This window comes from Erpetoichthys calabaricus, chromosome 14 (assembly GCF_900747795.2).
Source record: "Erpetoichthys calabaricus chromosome 14, fErpCal1.3, whole genome shotgun sequence".
Classification (NCBI taxonomy): Eukaryota; Metazoa; Chordata; class Cladistia; order Polypteriformes; family Polypteridae; genus Erpetoichthys; species Erpetoichthys calabaricus.
Genome location: NC_041407.2, coordinates 35,298,675 through 35,319,550, shown reverse-complemented (window position 1 = coordinate 35,319,550; position 20,876 = coordinate 35,298,675). Strand labels below are relative to the sequence as shown.

The 20,876-nt window shown below is 40.3% G+C and overlaps 1 protein-coding gene across 1 annotated transcript in view; it reads right to left on the bottom strand.

Annotated features, from left to right (window-relative positions):
• LOC114643479 (E3 ubiquitin-protein ligase rnf213-alpha-like) overlaps window positions 1-20,876 on the bottom strand; it is a 367,913-nt gene that overhangs the window by 224,615 nt on the left and 122,422 nt on the right. Inside the window, 1 exon segment of the mRNA XM_051918940.1 lies at window positions 19,173-19,295. Within this exon segment, the coding sequence (XP_051774900.1) occupies window positions 19,173-19,295 (123 nt within the window).

Sequence of the window (20,876 nt, the reverse complement as noted above, 5' to 3'; positions counted from 1 at the left end):
GATATTGCATATATTTAGTAAGCTTATTAGCTACAGAATGTGAGGATAAAACTAGCTACATTTTCAATTTAACCCAATGTCCATTCATGAGGCAGGTAGTTTCTGCCTAGCCAATCTGTGTAGCTGGTTTAGATCTTGGGAGAGTGAAATGATTTTGCCTATGCATCTAATCCATATGTCTGTTATGAGTAAGAACTGCAAAATGTCTCTCTCACTTAAGTAGTGCTAAGTTATCTCACTTTAATAGGTTTATAAGGTCATTACTGTCAAATAATGTAGTGACAATCCGACTTCAGTTGCTTAGCAAAGCTACCTAGGGAACAAAACATGGCAAGTACTAACAGGTTATTTACATTCTTATGCTGGTTGTATGCATCCTGGCTGTGCAAGCTTGTTTCATTACATTTAGTATGGATGATTGTTCTACTATCCTACTATTTGTATTTTTGGTGGTGTTTGTGTGAATGAACGGCCTCTGATTCCCTTTCCACTGTATTTTAAGAGAAGTATATTTTCAGATGTTAGAGGTATAGCCTGCCACTTTTCACCACTAACAATATGGAAGCTGCATGCTCCAGTACTGACAAAATTCTCATTAAAATTGGTCCAAACTACAAGAAACCAATACTTCTACACTCATTAACTCTCACTCTAATAATAATAATTCTTTGCATTTATATAGCACTTTTCTCACTACTCAAAGCACTCGGCAATTGCAGGTTAAGGGCGTAAGATATATGACATGGATAGAAATGCAGGCATAAACTTAGGAAAGCTATTCAAATTGTTAAAAGTCAATTCCAGGATAAGAGGAAAACTAAGCAAAGCAGCACTTGTGATGTAAAGCCAGGATGTGGCTTTACATACAGATGCTTTTGAACATTAGAACAATCTAGATGAGAATAGGCCATTCAGTCCAACAAAGCTCAACAGTCCCTTCCACTTAATTCTTCTAAAATAACATCAAATCTAGTTTTGAAATTCCCTAAAGTCCTACTGTCTACCATACTACTTGGTAGCTTCTTCCATGTGTCTGTGGTCCTATGTGTAAAGAAAACCTAAGTACTGTTTGTATGAAATTTACTTTTACGTTTCCAACTGTGTCTCCGTGTTCTTAATGAGCTCCTTTTCAAATAACAATGTACTAATTCCCTATGTCTTAGTGTACTAATGTACTATGTCTCCTCTTCTAGGGCTGCAACTAACAATTATTTTGATAATCAATTAATCTGGTGATTATTTCATTGATTCAATCGATTAGGTGGATTATAAAAAAAAAGAAAAAAAAAAAAAAGAATTATTTTCATTTGAAAACAAACACAAACTGCTTTTTACCAAAAAACAGATGTTTAAAATTTTCAGAAAAGTATTTTTTTTAAAAATGAATTACTTATAGTTATTAAAATAAAATAGTAGGTTTATAGAACATTTATATAATACATTGAAAATAGTAATAAATAAAAATAAAACAATTACAGGCAGTCCCCGGGTTTTGTATGAGATAGGGACTGTAGGTTTGTTCTTAAGTTGAATTTGTATGTAAGTCAGAACAGGTACATTATTTTAATAAATGCTATTGTTGACCGACTGTAACCAAGTGCTCTGCCAATTAATGATGGAGTTTAACCTCTCCCTGGCCTTTTTATTATTTCTACTTTATTTTCCATGGTGATGGTTTTTCTCTTCTTTACTGTATCACTAGCACTTGAACCACATTTTTGTTTCAGAGACATTGTTGAAGGGTGAAGACAAAAGGTTAAGATGAGCTCTTCAGCACAGCACTGTACACGCTATCACAGCAGGAAGGCACCCCTCGTCAGCAAGTCTGGTGTACTGATGAGAGACAACTTCCTGCTATGTATGTAACAGTACAATCAGGCTTGCTACTGAGAATGAATGGGGGCGGCGAGGTGTGGTTTACCACCCGCCCACCACACAGTCACCTCCACTTGCATACAGTATGCTGCCTGCAGTGTCCGCCCACCGAGAAAGAACAGGGTGGGTGCGGCCAAAGGCGTGTAGTGAATCGCCCACTACCACCCCCATTCAACAGGCAGCCACCCGAGGCACACTACAATGCTGCCACCCATTCACCCTCAATGGCCTCCGTTCAGCCATAACCGGGTCACCGCTTGCAGCATCATCAGCCACCCGCTGAGAACGAACGAGAGACACTGTAAAGCTGTGAAACGCCCCCCTCTGCCCCATCCAGCCTCCGTCTAGTAAGGAGCAGTAGTTGTGGCGGCGTGGTGGGTGGGCAGCGAACCACCCCCCTCCTCCCCATCAAGCCTCTGTCCTGCACACGAGTGCTTGCTGCACACCCAGCCACCCAGTGAGAATGAATGGGGTGCGGCTCCCACTGCCTCAGTCATTAACCGGAGTCGCCCGAGGGACACTACACTGCGCGAGCAGCGAAAACACCCCCTCCAGCCTCCATCCTGCCACCGCTTGCAGCGTCCCCAGTTACTGAGGAGCCTGCATCGTGTCCCTCAGACAGATGAAGGAGCAGCTGTGGACCCGTTTGTAAGTCGTATGTCCGTAACTCGGGGACTACCTGTAAGTGGCACTTCTGGTTTTGGTTGTGCAATAAACACACACACAATTCCCTTAAAAACACAAAACTTCTAAATAAATTAAATTAACTAAACTTGCAAAGTGGCTTGTGCATTGTTAAACACATTAAACCAACACTTCTAAATTAAACATGTAGTACAAGTTATTTTTTTTCTTTCCTGTGAAAGCACGGTTTACAGGCAAAGCATTATGAATATATCTGACCCCCACAACATTCCACCACAGAAGAGTCTGTTGCACCATCATGACTTTATTAGTTTGTTTTTTTTCCTCCAAGGTCTGCAGCAATGTTTCAAATTAATTCAGCACAACGATATGTTGGGGAAAGGCCCAGACTATTTTTCTTATGCAGAAAAACAAGTAGTTTCATTTGTGTGAACGTCAGTTCTTAATTTGCTATGTAATATGAAGTTTTCATTTTACTGAAATTTTACAGAGCAAATGGTCTGACTGGAATATCCTAAAAGATACCGGTATTTTGCTGCGCCCGAAATATGTACACTGCGGGTCAGGTCACCGCCACCGCCGGACTGCGAATGAAAAGATCACAGGCAGCATTTGCTCAAGAATATGCCATCCTACTCATGGCCCTGGAAACATAAGTGTCAGTGTGCCAAATTTACAATGTGTGAAAATAAACTCTGGTCCCGGCTATGTGCAAAAAGAAGCCTCATTATCTAATATTGCTTTGTTTAATTTGAGATCTCTTAATGGCAAAGCATTGGTGCTGTCAGAATTCATCATTGGCACCAAATTTGACATGCTGTGTTTAACAGAGATTTGGCAAAAACCAAATGAATTTACGTCTCTCATGGAGGTGACACCACCTGGTTACACTTTCCTCACAGAGCCTCGTAGCTCAAGACAAAGCACGGGACTTGCAGCAATTGTCAGAGAGGAGTTAAACATCAAAAGAATCTCAACTGATTGTCCATTGTCTTTCGAGTGCCTGGCTCTTAAACTAATAATGGAATCAGGTCCTGTCTTACTCATTGTTCTTTATCGTCCTCCAAAATACAATGCATCCTTCTTATCTGATCTGACTAAACTATTAACCCATTTAAGTTCCTTTTCCCAGAGAGTCATTCTTCTTGTTGATTTCAACATCCATATTGACATCCCCACATCTAAACTGAGAAATGAATTCCTATCCATACTGGACTGTTTTGACTTGACACAACATGTTGATTTTCCTACCCACTCTGGTGGTCATATATTGGATCTGATCTGTACATCTGGACTATCTGTTGCCAACACTTACAGCACTGATTTGGGACACTCTGACCATAAAGCAGTGCTTTTCACTGTCTCATTACCTCTCCCTCATCTTACCTGTAAATGACACATTTCTTACAGACACCTTAAAAATATCTGTCCCTCTATCCTTTCTGGATCCATTTCTGATCTTGTACGGTCTTCACCTATTCCATCAACACTAGATAGTCTTGTTGACCACTATAACACAGCCCTTCATTCAGCATTAGATTTAAGAGTTCAGCTCCTTGGTATAATTCAGAATTGCGATCTACGAAAGCAGCTGGACGACACCTTGAGAGAATGTCACCTAAGTCTGGCCTCACCATGCACATCCAGGCTTTCTCTGACAACCAAAGAGCTTACAGAGAAGCACTAAGTGCTGCCAAGAACACCCATTGTGGCAGAATAACAGAAAGTGGCCACGATAACCCAAGGGTTTTGTTCTCTGTAGTTAATAAACTACTCCAAACCACATCTGTCCCAACTACCTCTTCTACTGAAGTCTGTGAGAAATTCCTCCACTTTTTCTGTAACATAATTAAAGATCTAAATAATTCAACTAACATCATCTGTTTACATCATTCCCTGTTTTCCCAATACATCCAGCTCCTTCTCTAAGTTCTCACCAGTCACATCTGCTTTTGTTAATGACCAGCTTTGTAAGATGAGGCCGACTAGTTGGGTACTGGACCCCATCCTCAGCACACTACTTAAATCCTGCCTTCATGCCATAATCCCAACTATTACAATAATAATAAACTCTTCCCTTGACACTGGCTTTGTGCCGCTCACTTTTAAAACTGCTTATGTAACCCCAATGTTAAAAAAGTCTGGTCTTGATGCTGACAATCTTAACAATTTTCGGCCTATTTCCCACTTACCTTTTCTGTCAAAAGTTCTTGAGCATGTTGTAGCTTCCCCACTCACCAACTACTTAACTTCTAATAATTTGATGGAACCCTTTCAGTCTGGTTTCAGAACACAGCACAGCGGTGAAACTGCTCTGCTACAGGTAACCAATGATTTGCTTATGGCAGCAAACCAGCATATTAATTCTGTTAGACCTCAGAGCTGTTAGACCTCAGAGCAGCATTTGACTCTGTCAGACATAACATTATACTGTCCAGAATGGAGAACATGCTGGGTATCTCTGGCACTGCTCTCTAGTGGTTCAAAAGTCCTATCTGACTGAAAGGCAAAAGTCTGTTAGTCTTGGCAACAGCAGGTCCAGCACCAGCGCCAGTCAAATAAGGAGTTTTTTATGCAGATGATACTCAACTCTATTTCAATGTTAAAAGTGGAACTTCATCAGAGCTTTCTCAGCTCACAACTTACCTCAGTGTAATTAAAACCTGGATGGAGCAGAACTCTTTAAAATTCAATTGCAACAAAACTGAACTCCTGCAAATTGGGACTAATTGCTTGAGTCATGAAGTGTGTTTCTTGACTGTGCAACTTAATAAAATGAGCTCCTTCCCAGTCAATCTTGGTGGTGATCTCATCAGACCTGACTCTACTGCAAAAAAATCTTGGTGTCATTTTTGATTCCTCCCTTTCTTATTCCACATAAATCACATTAAGAAACATTCTTACTTTCACCTCTGTAAAATATCACGTGCTTGCTCCTTCCACTACTTTTCTAACGCTGAGAAACTTGTCCATGCTTTTATCACATCCCGCATCGATTATTGTAATTCCCTCCTGGCAGGTGACTCTTCTAATCTTATATCACAGCTCCAGCTTATTCAAAACTCGCCTGCAAGAGTCCTTACACGGACCAGCAGCAGCGAGCACATAACACCCATCCTGTTTCGCCTTCACTGGCTTCCTGTGTCTTACAGAATTGAATATAAAATTCTACTAATAACCTACAAAGCCTTAAACAACCTTGCACCAAACTACATCAGTGACCTTCTCCATCACTATGTGCCTGTCCGCCCACTAAGGTCCTCTGATTCTGGCAATCTTGTACCCCACACTAATCTACACTCCATGGGTGACAGGGCTCCATAGCACCCAGATTCTGGAATGACCTACTGAAATTAATTAGATCAGCTGACTCCATGAATTCTGTTAAAAAACAACTCAAAACTCATCTGTTCAGGAAGGCATTTAGCTTTACCTAAATTTATTACACTCCTTTCAGTTTACCTCTTTGTCAAGATGCTCATGTAACCTGTGTGTGTGTGCTAGACCATCAATTATGTTGTCTGTTAGGCTTTTTTCTCTGAATTTACTATCTTACTCTTCTTTATTTATCTGGTTTAGTACAATGCTATATACTGTATATCCTGCCTTTTTTTTTTTTTTTATTTATTAATTTTATTGTAATCATTCCATACAAATGAAGAAAAATCAAACCCCACCCCTGAGAAGGAGACCTTAGCCAAAGGAGAAATTTTAGCCTATTGTTGCATTGATATTTATAGTTATAAGGATTAGAAGAATAGATTAGATATAGCCTGCTCTCCTTCTCTCCCCCCTTTATCCCCCCACCCTCCCATTTTGCCTCCCCACGAGGCTTGATCCCACTTCGCGATGTCCCAGTCCTCTAACATACAAAGAGACAGAGCACGTCCAAAACAAAACAAACCACACCCCGCAGCAGCGTTTGAGAATTAAAACAAAGAAATACAGTATCTATTGCAGCTGAATTCTAAATACTATCTGCCGAAAATATAATCATTAACAGTCTAAGCTTAAAATAATCTTCAGCAATTTTAAGATATTAAGATAATAAAAGAATGAACCCTGGGAATGATTTTAAAAAGTAGTCTAGGATAAACATAGTAAATCCTAATGTAATAGTATAATGTAATAGTATAAATGTAATAGTAATGTAATAGTAATGTAATAGTAGAAATAGCAATAAACCAAGAGTATGATGTTAAACAGTCTACTTTTAGTAAAAAAAAAAAAAAAAAACCCTACTTTAATTACTTCCACACTCACGTCTAGAACTGTAAGACATAAACATATAATGTCCAAGTAAAGAAAAGGATGTATAATTATAATACCAGTCTCCTTAAAAGTGGATCCGACAGCAGATGATAGGTCCTTCCCATGCCTTGACAGAATACGGCTCCTTATTAACTTTCAAAAGAGTGTCGGAAACAGCTTCTTTAGTTCCTTTTCAGCTTCCTCCTTGCTTGAAAATACATAATATTGGTCTTGAACTTCCACTTTCAGTTTGGCGGGATACAAGAGGCTGTATTTGATATCGGCTTTCTGTAGCAACTTTGTAATGTTAAAGTAGGCTGCGCGTTTTGCAGCTGTTAATGGTGAGATGTCGGGGAAAATACGAATAAGATTATTTTCAAATATAATCTCTTGCTTGTGTCTGAGAAGTGCCATCACATCAAGCTTACATCGTTATCACTCGAAGCGGACAATAAAAGACCTAGGTTTAAAGGTGCTTGATCTGTATATGCGATAAGCTGCTGCTATCTCAATGTCGAGTTTAAAATCATCTCCAATTATTTTAGAGAGTAATTCTACTGCAAATTTCACTGGGCTTGAGCTTTCTCGTTTCTCAGGTATACCCTCAATTCTTATATTATTTTTTCTGCACCCATCTTCCAGGGCCGCAAGTCTGTCTCTGAGTTTTTTGCATTCGGAATTCGCAGCTGTAGCTTTTTCATCGGCGTTAGATGCCAATTGTTCCGCTGTTTCAACTCGAGCCGTGAATGCCTGCTTAACGTCATCCAGCTGATCTGTAACGTCATTAATCTGGTCGGCAAATATTTTCAGTTTGGATCTATTTTCTTCGATGTGTTCCTCTAATTTCTCCAACATGCTTTTAAAGTTCACGTCAAAACGTTTAAATAGACGCGTTTCCCGGTCTTTGTTATCCTTCTTAAGCTCAATGTTAAGACTTCTTAAGCTCATTCTTGTTATCCTTCTTAAGCTCATTTATGGCCGTAGCCATGGCAGTGGCCAGTGTAGCGATCATCTCTTTCAGTTCGGACAGTTCGTTTCGGATTTCATGCTCCGTGAGTGGAAATGCAGCTCCTGTTACAGCAGGTGCGGCGGGCTCGCGATGAGTAGATGAGAGCACATCCTGCAGGGCCTTTTCTAGTCTCGAATGATCCTCCGAAATCGACGATCCATCGCGACCTGTATCACTTGCACCTTCGCTCCCATTTTGACTCTCGACTGGAGACGATACAATGGAGAGGAGTCCCAGGAAATCTGCGCATTCGTCTGCCTGTTCCAGGTCAGTCTCCGAGAGGCCATACCTTGCACTCGGGCCGGATGTCTGTCCAGACTTTGATGCAGCTTTAAGTTTTTTTTCTGGTTCTTTCTGACTTTTATTCTTGTTACTCATGCTTGTATATTGTAGTGGAAGTTCCTTGGTCGGGTTAAATACAGGATCTCTCTAAATAATATGAAATACATGGGAAAATAAAGCCGCTGCTAGCGGAGCTCTGCTTCAGACGTCTATCTCCTATAACGGACGAGACCAACTCCTTCCTTCCATTCTTTCTTAACCTCTGTGAAGTGCCTTGAGCATGGCAAAGGCACTACATAAGTAAAATGTATTATTTTAACATTTTTAATAATTGATTATTAGCAATTATGATTATAAGTTGTTGCAGCCCTATAATCTTCTTTTGCTTAAACTGAAAAAGCTCAGCACTTAATATTTCCTCATAATTCATCCTGTAGCACTGGAATCAGCCTAGTCATTCTTCTCTGGACTTTTCAAATGCTGCTATGGTCTCACTAGTGCAGTGTTCTCCCTAGCGTCTTTTACTATTTAGTTGAGCACCCGGCTGTCATCTTGCATGACACTGTGAGATGACAGCCGCAGATCTACAGGCACAGGCAGATCTAATGATCTGCAGAGATGGCAAGGGACGAGCAGGCAAATACTTTAGAAGCAGGATCGCAAGTGGCGAGGTGCAGAGCAGGATACTGCCAATCACTCGATGATGAACAATCTAATAGCGGGGGTGAGGCGGAGCGGAGTTCACAAGCAAAGAGTATGGAGAGGTGGGCTTTCGAGAGGGGGCTGTACATGGTAAAAGCGGGGGCGTAGCAGCTTAATACGGCAGCAAGGAGTATGGGGAGGTGGACGGGCGAGAGGGGGCTGTACATGCTAATAGCGGGGATAGAGCGGCAGTTCACAAGCAAAGAGGATATGGAGGTGGGCGGGCGAGAGGAGGACTGATAAAATAAAAAAAGACTCATGGAACCAGCCTGCCAGATATCAGAAAAAGGGCGTCAGGAAGTGACGTCTCTGTTCTCAGTGTCAGTGCAATCTGTGTAGCATACAGCTGCTCTCTTCTTGTTCAGTACATAGCAAACCAATATACACTGCCTGGCCAAAAAAAAAAGTCGTCACCTGGATTTAACTAAGCAAATAGGTACGAGCCTCCTATTGGATAATTACAGCATGGGCGATTATCTTTCAGCTGGCAAGAAGTTATTTAATCCCAACTGGTGCAATGAGTTGTTTCTCATTTCTTAAACAACCATGTCGAAAGACACATCTCGTGGTTGTGGAAAAGATGTTAGTCTGTTTGAGAAGGGTCAAATCATTGGCATGCATCAAGCAGAGAAAACATCTAAGGAGATTGCAGAAACTACTAAAATTGGGTTAAGAACTGTCCAACGCATTATTAAAAACTGGAAGGATAGTGGGGACCCATCTTCTTCAAGGAAGAAATGTGGCCGTAAAAAAATCCTGAATGATCGTGATCGGCGATCACTTAAACGTTTGGTGAAATCAAATCGAAGAAAAACAACAGTAGAACTCAGGTCTATGTTTAATAGTGAAAGTAACAGCATTTCCACACGCACAATGCAAAGGAAACTCAAGGGATTGGGACTGAACAGCTGTGTAGCCGAAAGAAAACCACTAATCAGTGAGGCAAACTGGAAAAAAAGGCTTCAATTTGCTAGGGAGCTTAAAGATTGGACTCTGGAGCAATGGAAGAAGGTCATGTGGTCTGATGAGTCCAGATTTACCCTATTCCAGAGTGATGGGTGCATCAGGGTAAAAAGAGAGGCAGATGAAGTGATGCACCCATCATGCAAGATCTTGGTGAAAAATTAATGCAACGAACTAAATCTTGTGACCTTGCAGAAGCTTATCGAAACAAAGCCACAGCGAATGCGTGCTGTTATCAAAGCTAAAGGCGGTCCAATGAAATATTAGAGTGTGTGACCTTTTTTTTGGTGGCGACTTTTTTTTTGGCCAGGCAGTGTGTGTATGTATGTGTGTGTGTGTGTGTATATATATATATATATATATATATATATATATATATACTGCAGTGGGGCAAAAAAGTATTTAGTCAGCCACCAATTGTGCAAGTTCTCCCACTTAAAAAGATGAGAGAGGCCTGTAAATTTCATCATGGATATACCTCATCTATGAGAGACAAAATTAGAAAAAAAATCCAGAAAATCATATTGTCTGATTTTTGAAGAATTTATTTGCAAATTATGGTGGAAAAAAAGTATTTGGTCAATAACAAAAGTTCATCTCAATACTTTGTTATATACCCTTTGTTGGCAATGACAGAGGTCAAACGTTTTCTGTAAGTCTTCACAAGGTTTTCACACACTGTTGCTGGTATTTTGGCCCATTCTCCATGCAGATCTCCTCTAGAGCAGTGATGTTTTGGGGCTGTCGCTGGGCAACACGGACTTTCAACTCCCTCCAAAGATTTTCTATGGGTTGAGATCTGGAGACTGGCTAGGCCACTCCAGGACCTTGAAATGCTTCTTACGAAGCCACTCCTTCGTTACCCGGGTGGTGTGTTTGGGATCATTGTCATGCTGAAAGACCCAGCCACGTTTCATCTTCAATGCCCTTGCTGATGGAAGGAGATTTTCACTCAAAATCTGACAATACATGGCCCCATTCATTCTTTCCTTTACATGGATCAGTCGTCCTGGTCCCTTTGCAGAAATGCCCCAAAGCATGATGTTTCCACCCCCATGCTTTACAGCAGTGGTCCCCAACATTTTTGACAGCAAGGACCACTTTATTAGATGCAAATTTTTCCACGGACCAGTCGGGGGGGTTGGTTGGGGGGCAGTTTTATTCACAATTTACATAACATTTCTATTATTATTAAAGTTATTAAGCAGTTCGCATACGTTTGCAATCTGAGATTTTTCTTCTTTTTTTGCATATAACAAAGACATATGCTTTACATTTGCCAATCCAACAGATTGCACATCACAAACATTAACACTGCTATCTTTTTTTTGTGTCTGCCGTTTCTATAGGAGGGTGACAATGAGTTAAATTCCAATGGATGTTTTTCAAATGTTGACAAGCAATAAGCAAAAGGAATCACTGAAAACCACAGACAACAAAAACAGCAAAAAACAAAAAAACAGTACGAGGAAAGTTCGAAGAAAGGTATTTTTTTACAATGTTTGTTTGGGGATCGTTGTGCAAACGTGCACAACTGAGCTGCTACCACAGATCTAACTGCTCTGTGGACGATTCGTTCAAGCATTTCAAGGTCACTTCGTTGTAATGAAAGCATTTGTTGAATGTACTTCGTAGTAACGTGATTTGTATAGACTCATGTCATATGGGGAAACTGTCGGGACCATAAAAATACTTTGTTGTAACACTCTCTCACCTCGGTCTCTATGCGCTGCTGCAAAGCCCCGCCCGCCAAGCGTTCTGAAAAGTCTGAGTGAGTCGCCGTTGCCGGCAGTTCTCTCGCGGCCCGGCTGTCAGACGGCTGCGGACCGGTAGTGGGCCGCAGACCGAGGTTTGGGGACCCCTGCTTTACAGTAGGTATGGTGTTCTTTGGATGCAACTCAGCATTCTTTCTCCTCCAAACACGACGAGTAGAGTTTTTACCAAAAAGTTCCATTTTGGTTTTATCTGACCATATGACATTCTCACAGTACTCTTCTGGATCATCCAAATGCTCTCTAGCAAACTTCAGACGGGCCTGCACATGTACTGGCTTAAGCAGGATTTGAGTCCCTGGCGGCGTAGTGTGTTACTGATGGTAGCCTTTGTTACTTTGGTCCCCGCTCTCTGCAGGTCATTCACTAGGTCCCCCCGTGTGGTTCTGGGATTTTTGCTCACCGTTCTTGTGATCATTTTGACCCCACAGGGTGAGATCTTGCGTGGAGCCCCAGATCGAGGGAGATTATCAGTGGTCTTCTATGTCTTCCATTTTCTAATAATTGCTCCCACAGTTGATTTCTTCACACCAAGCTGCTTACCTATTGCAGATTCAGTCTTCCCAGCCTGGTGCAGGTCTACAATTTTGTTTCTGGTGTCCTTTGACAGCTCTTTGGTCTTGGCCATAGTGGAGTTTGGAGTGTGACTGTTTGAGGTTGTGGACAGGTGTCTTTTATATTGATAACGAGTTCACACAGGTGCCATTAATACAGTCAACGAGTGGAGGACAGATGAGCCTCTTACAGAAGAAGTTACAGGTCTGTGAGAGCCAGAAATCTTGCTTGTTTGTAGGTGACCAAATACTTATTTTCCACCATAATTTGCAAATAAATTCTTTAAAAATCAGACAATGTGATTTTCTGGATTTTTTTTCTCATTTTGTCTCTCATAGTTGAGGTATACCTATGATGAAAATTACAGGCCTCTCTCATCTTTTTAAGTGGGAGAACTTGCACAATTGGTGGCTGACTAAATACTTTTTTGCCCCACTGTATATATAAAGTTGTTTAAGCATTAGGTGTGTTCTGTGTGCAACAATCCTTGTAGCACTCACTGTGGTTCCTGTTAAAGTGACTCCCTCTGCCATTTTTATATTTGCTCATACTGAAGGTTTTGTTAAAGTGACCCTTAGTCCATATTGCAAAAAGTTTGCAGAAACCCTTGCAGCACACACTGTGTCCTGAGCAAACGTTTTGTCACTGAATTGCTGAGGGTTTTGTTAAAGTGACCAATCTGCCATTCCTTTTTTTTTGTTCATATCTTGCACTGCCGTAGTACAAGTGTGCACTGAATATCCAACAGGCTCCCAATTTCCCACTGAAAAGTCTTATTCATAGATACTTTTAATTTTTTCCAAATGTTTTACCAACATGAGTAATAAAAGTGTTCAGAAAACAACACTGCTCAGTTATTTCAGAAAAGAGACACCACAAACTAATGAAGGTGTGGTATTGTAGACATTGTAGAAGCTGGTACATCACGGGAAATCTCTTCAGCATACACTCTGCCAATTGATAAATCTAAGCACCGCTTATCTGGCATAAACAAACAATGGTTTAAAGATTTTGATTGGTTAATGGTCAAAGAAAATGGTACTTGGTGCTCATTGTGCATGAAATATTCAAATAAACACCCCCCCAAGAAGGGAGTTACCTTGGGTAAATGTGCCATGCACAAGAATTCGAAAAGAAAACTTGCTTGACCACACACTGAGTCTTCTGCTGACCTTTTAAGAAAGAGTGTAATAGAGCAAACTGGAATTGGTCAAACTGAAAGATCTGTATCTGTGTCAAATAACTTACAGAGAGATGCCTTTGTGGGAGCTTTAAGATCCATGTATTGGTTGGCAAAAAATGAGTTGCCACATACAACGTTGTTTGAAAAGTTGTTGGAACACTGTAAAGAACTGGGTTGTTCCTTTTTACAACATCTCAGTGTTGGTAAAAATGCACATTACACCTCTGAAAGAATAATGCAAGAGCTGCTGGATGTCTTAGCATCAGAAATAAAGTCTAACATACTGAAAAATATACACGCTGAAAATTTTTTCAGTATTCTGTGCGATGAAACCACAGACATCTCAGTTGTAAAACAATTAATTATTCACATTAAATATGCTTGCCAGGTCACTAAAGAGGTCAGAATTAGTTTTGTATCAACTCTCAATATGATTGATGGCAAAGCCGAGACTATAACCAACACAATGAGTGAGACTATGGACACTCTAGGATTGAAAACTACTAATCTGGTTGGACTAGGGTCAGATGGAGTGGCTGTTATGATTGGGATAACAGAAAGGTGTAGTAAAACTGCTTAAAGAGAAAACATCTGGACTCTTGGTCAACTGTCACTGTGTAAACCACCGATTGGCCCTTGCAAGTACCCAAGCAGCAGCTGCTGTACCTTATTTAACAAAACTGAACGACATCTTAAGGCAGCTGTTCTATTTCTTCCAAAATTCTTCAGTTAGGATGGCTGGTTTAACAGAAATCCAAAATATTCTGAACATTCCCCAGATTGAGCTGAAAATGACCAGTGACACTAGATGGCTGTCTAATGACTCTGCGGTACAGTCACTACAACAGTGAATGAGGAGTGTCATAGCTGAGGCCACTGAACGAAATGACATCATAGCTGAAGGATTAAACAAATGTATTAAAACTTACAAGTTTGTTTCCTCGCTGATGATGCTTTCAGACGTATTACCTTTGTTGTCCAACTTATCTAAGGCTTGGCAAAGGCAAGATGTCAATCTTACCGAAATTGAGCCAATTTTGCTCACCACAAAATTGTCCATCATGGAGTTGAAAGACACTCTTGGGAGATATTTTCAAAGCCTTCATCATTGTCTGGCATAAGAATGGTCAGATCTCCGGATTGTTTATACACAGAGTGATGTAATGTCATTCAAAACTGCAATATATGATAAATACCTAGAGACAGCTGTCAAGCACCTAGATGCAAGATTCCCTGACATACCAGCTTTTCAAAAGTTTTCAATGCAGAAACTCACGATTCAAGTGAGTCTGCTGACATTCTTTTCGATCATTACTCCAAAAATGGTAGCCCTCCAATTTTAAAATATGAAAGTAGCAGGCAAGAATGGACAGTTGCAAAAATGATCAGAAGTCAATCATACAAAGACTTCAGTCCAAAACAGATTTTACTAAAAATGGCAACAACATCAGAGCTCTAAGAGTCCTTTCCAAATTTAGCCAAACCAGCTCATGTTGGGCTAGTGATCCTAGTGAGCACAGCTGAATGTGAAAGGGGGAAGGGGGTTTTCTGCCCTTAAAAAAATCAAGACATGTTTGAGAAATCGCATGAATCAAAACACACTTAATAATCTCATGCTGATCTCCTTGGAGGGCCCAGATCCTGGTGACTTTGATTATGGGAAAGCTGCAGACAACTGGGCTTCTTGGAAGAAAAGAAGAAAAAGTATTTAACTGAAGACACCTTCTGCATATGCAAGTTGGCTTTGAAGAAGAAGAAGAATATTTTTAAATTTTTCTTCATTAGGTTTCCCATACTTTTTTTTTTCCATTGTTTTCACTTTTCTTCCCAACAGTGACAATACTTGTGCCTCTTGGTTTATGTCATACCAATTGTTATTTAAAATTTTTGCTAGTGTTGCAGGATCCTGAATTGCATACTTATTAAATTTAATAAAAATATTCTGGCACAAGTGTCAAACCTTAAAAAAAGAAGTCATATTTTAGATTTGGAAAATAATCAATAATAGTTAACTAATAAAAAATAGTGCACATTTAATTTTCCCCACCACCAAATTTCCCCGTCTTGCCCTACCCGGCTACTTTTTCATGCCACCCAGTAGGAAAACATTTCTGGGGAGAACACTGTAGTGCATTATAAACCTTGAGCATAACGTTCTTGGACTTGTACTCTACACATCGTGCTATACAGCCTAACATTCTGTTAGCCTTCTTAATTACTTCTGAATACTGTCTGGCTGTTGATCATTCTCATAAGGTGTGCTTTTGATTCAAACCTCCCCTTGTATATTCAAACCTAATATTTTAACTTCTACATTTAATACTTCACATTTACTTACATTAAATTTAATCTGCCACAACTTTGCCCAAGCCTGTATGCTGCCCAAGACCTTCTGTAATTATTATTCAACAGATTCCAAATTATCTGTCAAACCATCTAGCTTGGTATCACCTGCAAACTTAACCAGTGTATTACTTATATTCCTATCCAAATAATTTATTTACAGTAATCCCTCCTCCATCGCGGGGGTTGCGTTCCAGAGCCACCCGCGAAATAAGAAAATCCGCGAAGTAGAAACCATATGTTTATATAGTTATTTTTATATTGTCATGCTTGGGTCACAGATTTGCGCAGAAACACAGGAGGTTGTAGAGAGACAGGAACGTTATACAAACACTGCAAACAAACATTTGTCTCTTTTTCAAAAGTTTAAACTGTGCTCCATGACAAGACAGAGATGACAGTTCCATCTCACAATTAAAAGAATGCAAACATATCTTCCTCTTCAAAGGAGTGCGTGTCTGGAGCACAGGCTGTCACAGAGATAGAGAGAAAAGCAAACAAATCAATAGGGCTGCTTTTAAGTATGTGAAGCACCGCGGCACAAAGCTGTTGAAGGCGGCAGCTCACACCCCCTCCATCAGGAGCAGACAAAAAAGAGAGAGAGAGAGAGACAGAGTTTGTTTTTCAATCAAAAATCAATACGTGCCCTTTGAGCTTTTAAGTATGCGAAGCACCGTGCTGCATGTCATTTCAGGAAGCAGCTGCACAAAAGATAGCAACGTGAAGATAATCTTTCAGCATTTTTAGAAGAGCGTCCATATCGTCTAGGTGTGCGAATAGCCTCCCTGCTCACACCCCCTACGTCAGGATCAGAGAAAGTCAGTGCAAGAGAGACAGAGAAAAGTAAGCTGGGTAGCTTCTCAGCCATCTGCCAATAGCGTCCCTTGTATGAAATCAACTGGGCAAACCAACTGAGGAAGCATGTACCAGAAATTAAAAGACCCATTGTCCGCAGAAACCCGCGAAGCAGCGAAAAATCCGCGATATATATTTAAATATGCTTACATATAAAATCCGCGATGGAGTGAAGCCGCGAAAGGCGAAGCGCGATATAGCGAGGGATTACTGTATATTAAAAACAACAGTGGCTCTAGCACTGACCCCTGTGGAACACCACTCCTACCATCACCCAATTCTGATAGGGATCTCTGCACCATAGCCCTCTGCTTCCTGTGTCTGAGCCAATTTTTCACCCATCTACAAACAACACCCTGAACTCCCACTTCTTTTAGTTTGATGCCCAACCGCTCATGTGGCACCTTATCAAATGCATTCTGAAAGTCAAGATATACGATATCAAGTGCTTCAGTTTCTCTACCTGTCTGGTCTGTAGTCTCCTGCCGTGCCACCTTAACTCTAAAGGACATCTGGGCCAGATCTGCAAATTCTCTACTACAACGCAGGCCAGCCAAATCCTCCTCCTGTTCAGCAACACTGAGCTTGAGGTGCTGGATCAGCTGGCATCTCCTGCAGATGTAGCCCTCATAGATCCTCTATAAAGTCCATCAAGAATTGCACTGCACTGACCTCATTATAATTTGACTTTGGATTACTAAAACTGCACAACTTTTTCCTTTTTAATTAAAATTAAATGATTTAAATTAAATGATAAAAATAAAAAAATATATATGCTGTCACAGACGGCTGGGGACCCTACCCAGCCGGGACGCCCGGACGGTCCCCAAGAGAGACGATACCTCCCCTGGAACGAAGCTGGGACGCTCATCCCTAATTGAGGACGTGGCCACCGCCAGGGGGCGCCCGGATGGTTATGAAACCCTGGATGGCAGCACTTCCGCCACACCAGGAAGTGCTGCTGGAAGAAATCCCAGGGGCACCTGGATGGGTTCCAGGTGCTCTCCTGACACTTCGCCACACCAGGAAGTGTTGTCAGTTGGAGCACCTGGAACCCATTTGGGTCATTATAAAAAGGGCCACCTCTTTCCAGTAGACGAGCCAGAGTTGGGAGGAAGGAGACGGAGCTTGTGAGGAGGGGAGTGGAGTTCAGAAGAAGAGAAAGAAAGGAAAAGAGTTGTTGGAGAAATAAAGGAGTGTGTTTTAGACATTCTGGTGTCTCTGTCTGTGTCCGGGGTATGTTTTCCACAATGCTAAAAAATAGATTAAAGAACTGCTAGTTTATTTATACCTTCTGACCACTTAAGCTCCTGTATTCTCCTCGACTGCCAGCTGTTTGTCCTGCCATGAGGTTAACTTTACTTTTCTCTGTCTGTTCTCCTAACTTTGTTTCCCTCTTATTTCTTATTTAAAAGCTCTCCACTTGCAGCATTTCTATTGTTTTGTAATAATGAACCCTTACACGGTTGCCCATCTTTACTGCTCTACTTTTCTGACCACTAAGAACTGTTCAATTTAGTATTTTTTTTTTTTTAAACACACTTTTTCTTTCTTACTAAGAAAAACTTGCTTACTACATATCCACTGCTACTTTTTTACTGTGTTGTTTGTTCCTATACCCACTTGTGCCTTATCAGTGCTTTATTGCTAGTCACATGCCTACATACCCCAAGCCCTTTCTTTACTGCTATTAAGTCAGCCCCTGCCTTTTTCCCCACAAAGGAATCACCTTTCTGTTACTTATAACTATTCAACACTATAAAGTCAGTTATTTACTTACAGAGATGTCAGTATAGGCTACTGCTGCTTACTGCTCTGCCTCTCTGACATTATTGAATACAAAAAACAAAAACAAGAAAAAGTACAAGTAACAAGTAACTTTTCCAAATGCTCCCCCAATGCTCAGCTGTTTTTGCTACTGTGTGGGTGAAAATAAAAAAGGAAAAAAAAAAAAAAAACTATAAAAATTCCCGCATGGCTTCTTAGCGGCAACAATAACACAAAGTTTTTAGGAAAAAACTATTTTTTGATTAACTCTCACACCACAGAACACAAAAACTCGTCACCCGCTTTTCTTCCATTTACAAGGATGACATCAGCGCGCTAGTACGTCTCACTCCCCAATCATTTTATTGGGTTTGGATTACAAATTAAAAGTGTAATCGATTCAATTTTTCTCTCCTTGAGTAACTTAATTTGTTCTACAGTATGTCAGCTTTAATCATGTTAATAAAGTCCCTACTGTGTGAGTTCCTGCAACACCATATGATTCAGCTTTTTTCTTTCCTCATTGACAGGATCTATGGTTACCATCAACTTCAAAAAGACAACAATTACTCTTATGTCAAATAATCCAAAAGTAGGCGGTCTCAATCACTGCCAACCTGTGGCATATAATATATAACCCAATATAATGTAATTCTAAGGTAATGGTGCTAAAACAAAGACAGTCTGGACCACTTCCACTTTAAATATTAATCCTAAACAATAACACCAATAATTCATAACTTATACCAAATATACTCCTGGGACTGACTGCAGTTTCCCTATGATTTGTAATTTTAACATGTGGTTTAGGTTCCATTCATTCTCATTTCTGAATATTAAATTAAAATAAAGTAATTTTTATATTAAAATACACTGTTTGCAAAGTTGTTTTGTGTCATTTCAACATCATTTGTGTAAAATAAGCAAAGTTTCTTTTAAGTTCTAAATTGAAAAAAGGAAAATTACATACCTGGCAAATAAAATTAACAGCATCAAAAGCACATTTTTCAAAACAGTCAGACAGAACAGAACTTAACTGTCTTATCTTGTCATTCTCACTGCAATAAATATCAATCTGATGCAGAGGGGTCTCCTAGAATAAAATAAAAACAAATGATTAAATAATTGAAATCTAACATTAAATAACTAGTTTTACAAAAGATACTAATGTCTAATAAAAACAAATCTGAAAATAAATAATAAAAGCTAAAAATATTCATTTTATAAAGCAGAAATGCATACTCTGACCCAAAACTGCAAAGCAGATGATTCCTAAGAATTCTATTAACAAACAGCAGGTCTTCATATTAAGTTGCCATTCAATTCACAAAGGTCCCATGCAACTAAAAGTCTTATTGCATCATAACCAACTGAACTAATGTGTAAGATGACACATTTACAGTGCAAGTCAAAAATATATATAAAAAAAATCTTGGAAGGCTTGAAGGTAACGATAAGTGATCTTCTCGGAAGACAATTTGATGTCCTGCAACAGATACTTTAACGTCATGTGAGATAAGGCAGTGAGATAAAAGAACAGCTGCTGTACAGGCTTTTAAATGATCGACGTGCAGCGCGACAAGCAGAACATGCAGCTCGGCAACAGAAAAACAGCAGCTACAGACTGCATTTCCTCAGCGTGCGTTCAACTCAATCACCCCTCCCCTGCTAGACAATGCGAGCAGCATATATATTATATATATATATATACATACAGTGGGGCAAAAAAGTATTTAGTCAGCCACCAAATTGTGCAAGTTCTCCAACTTAAAAAGATGAGAGAGGCCTGTAATTTTCATCATAGATATACCTCAACTATGAGAAACAAAATGAGAAAAAAAATCCAGAAAATCACATTGTCTGATTTTTGAAGAATTTATTTGCAAATTATAGTGGAAAAAAAGTATTTGGTCAATAACAAATGTTCATCTCAATACTTTGTTATATACCCTTTGTTGGCAATGACAGAGGTCAAACGTTTTCTGTAAGTCTTCACAAGGTTTTCACACACTGTTGCTGGTATTTTGGCCGATTCCTCCATGCACATCTCCTCTAGAGCAGTGATGTTTTGGGGCTGTCGCTGGGCAACACGGACTTTCAACTCCCTCCAAAGATTTTCTATGGGGTTGAGATCTGGAGACTGGCTAGGCCACTCTAGGACCTTGAAATGCTTCTTACGAAGCTGCTCCTTCGTTACCCGGGCGGTATGTTTGGGATCATTGTCATTCTGAAAGATCCAGCCACGTTTCATCTTCAATGCCCTTGCTGATGGAAAGAGGTTTTCACTCAAAATCTGACAATACATGGCCCCATTCATTCTTTCCTTTACATGGATCAGTCGTCCTGGTCCCTTTTCAGACAAACAGCCCCAAAGCATGATGTTTCCACCCCCAGGCATGGTGTTCTTTGGATGCAACTCAGCATTCTTTCTCCTCCAAACACGACGAGTAGAGTTTTTTTCATCTGACCATATGACATTCTCCCAATCCTTTTTCTGGATCATCCAAATGCTCTCTAGCAAACTTCAGACGGGCCTGCACATGTACTGGCTTAAGCAGGGGGACACATCTGGCACTGCAGGATTTGAGTCCCTGGCGGTGTACTGTGTTACTGATGGTAGCCTTTGTTACTTTGGTCCCAGCTCTCTGCAGGTCATTCACTAGGTCCCCCGTGT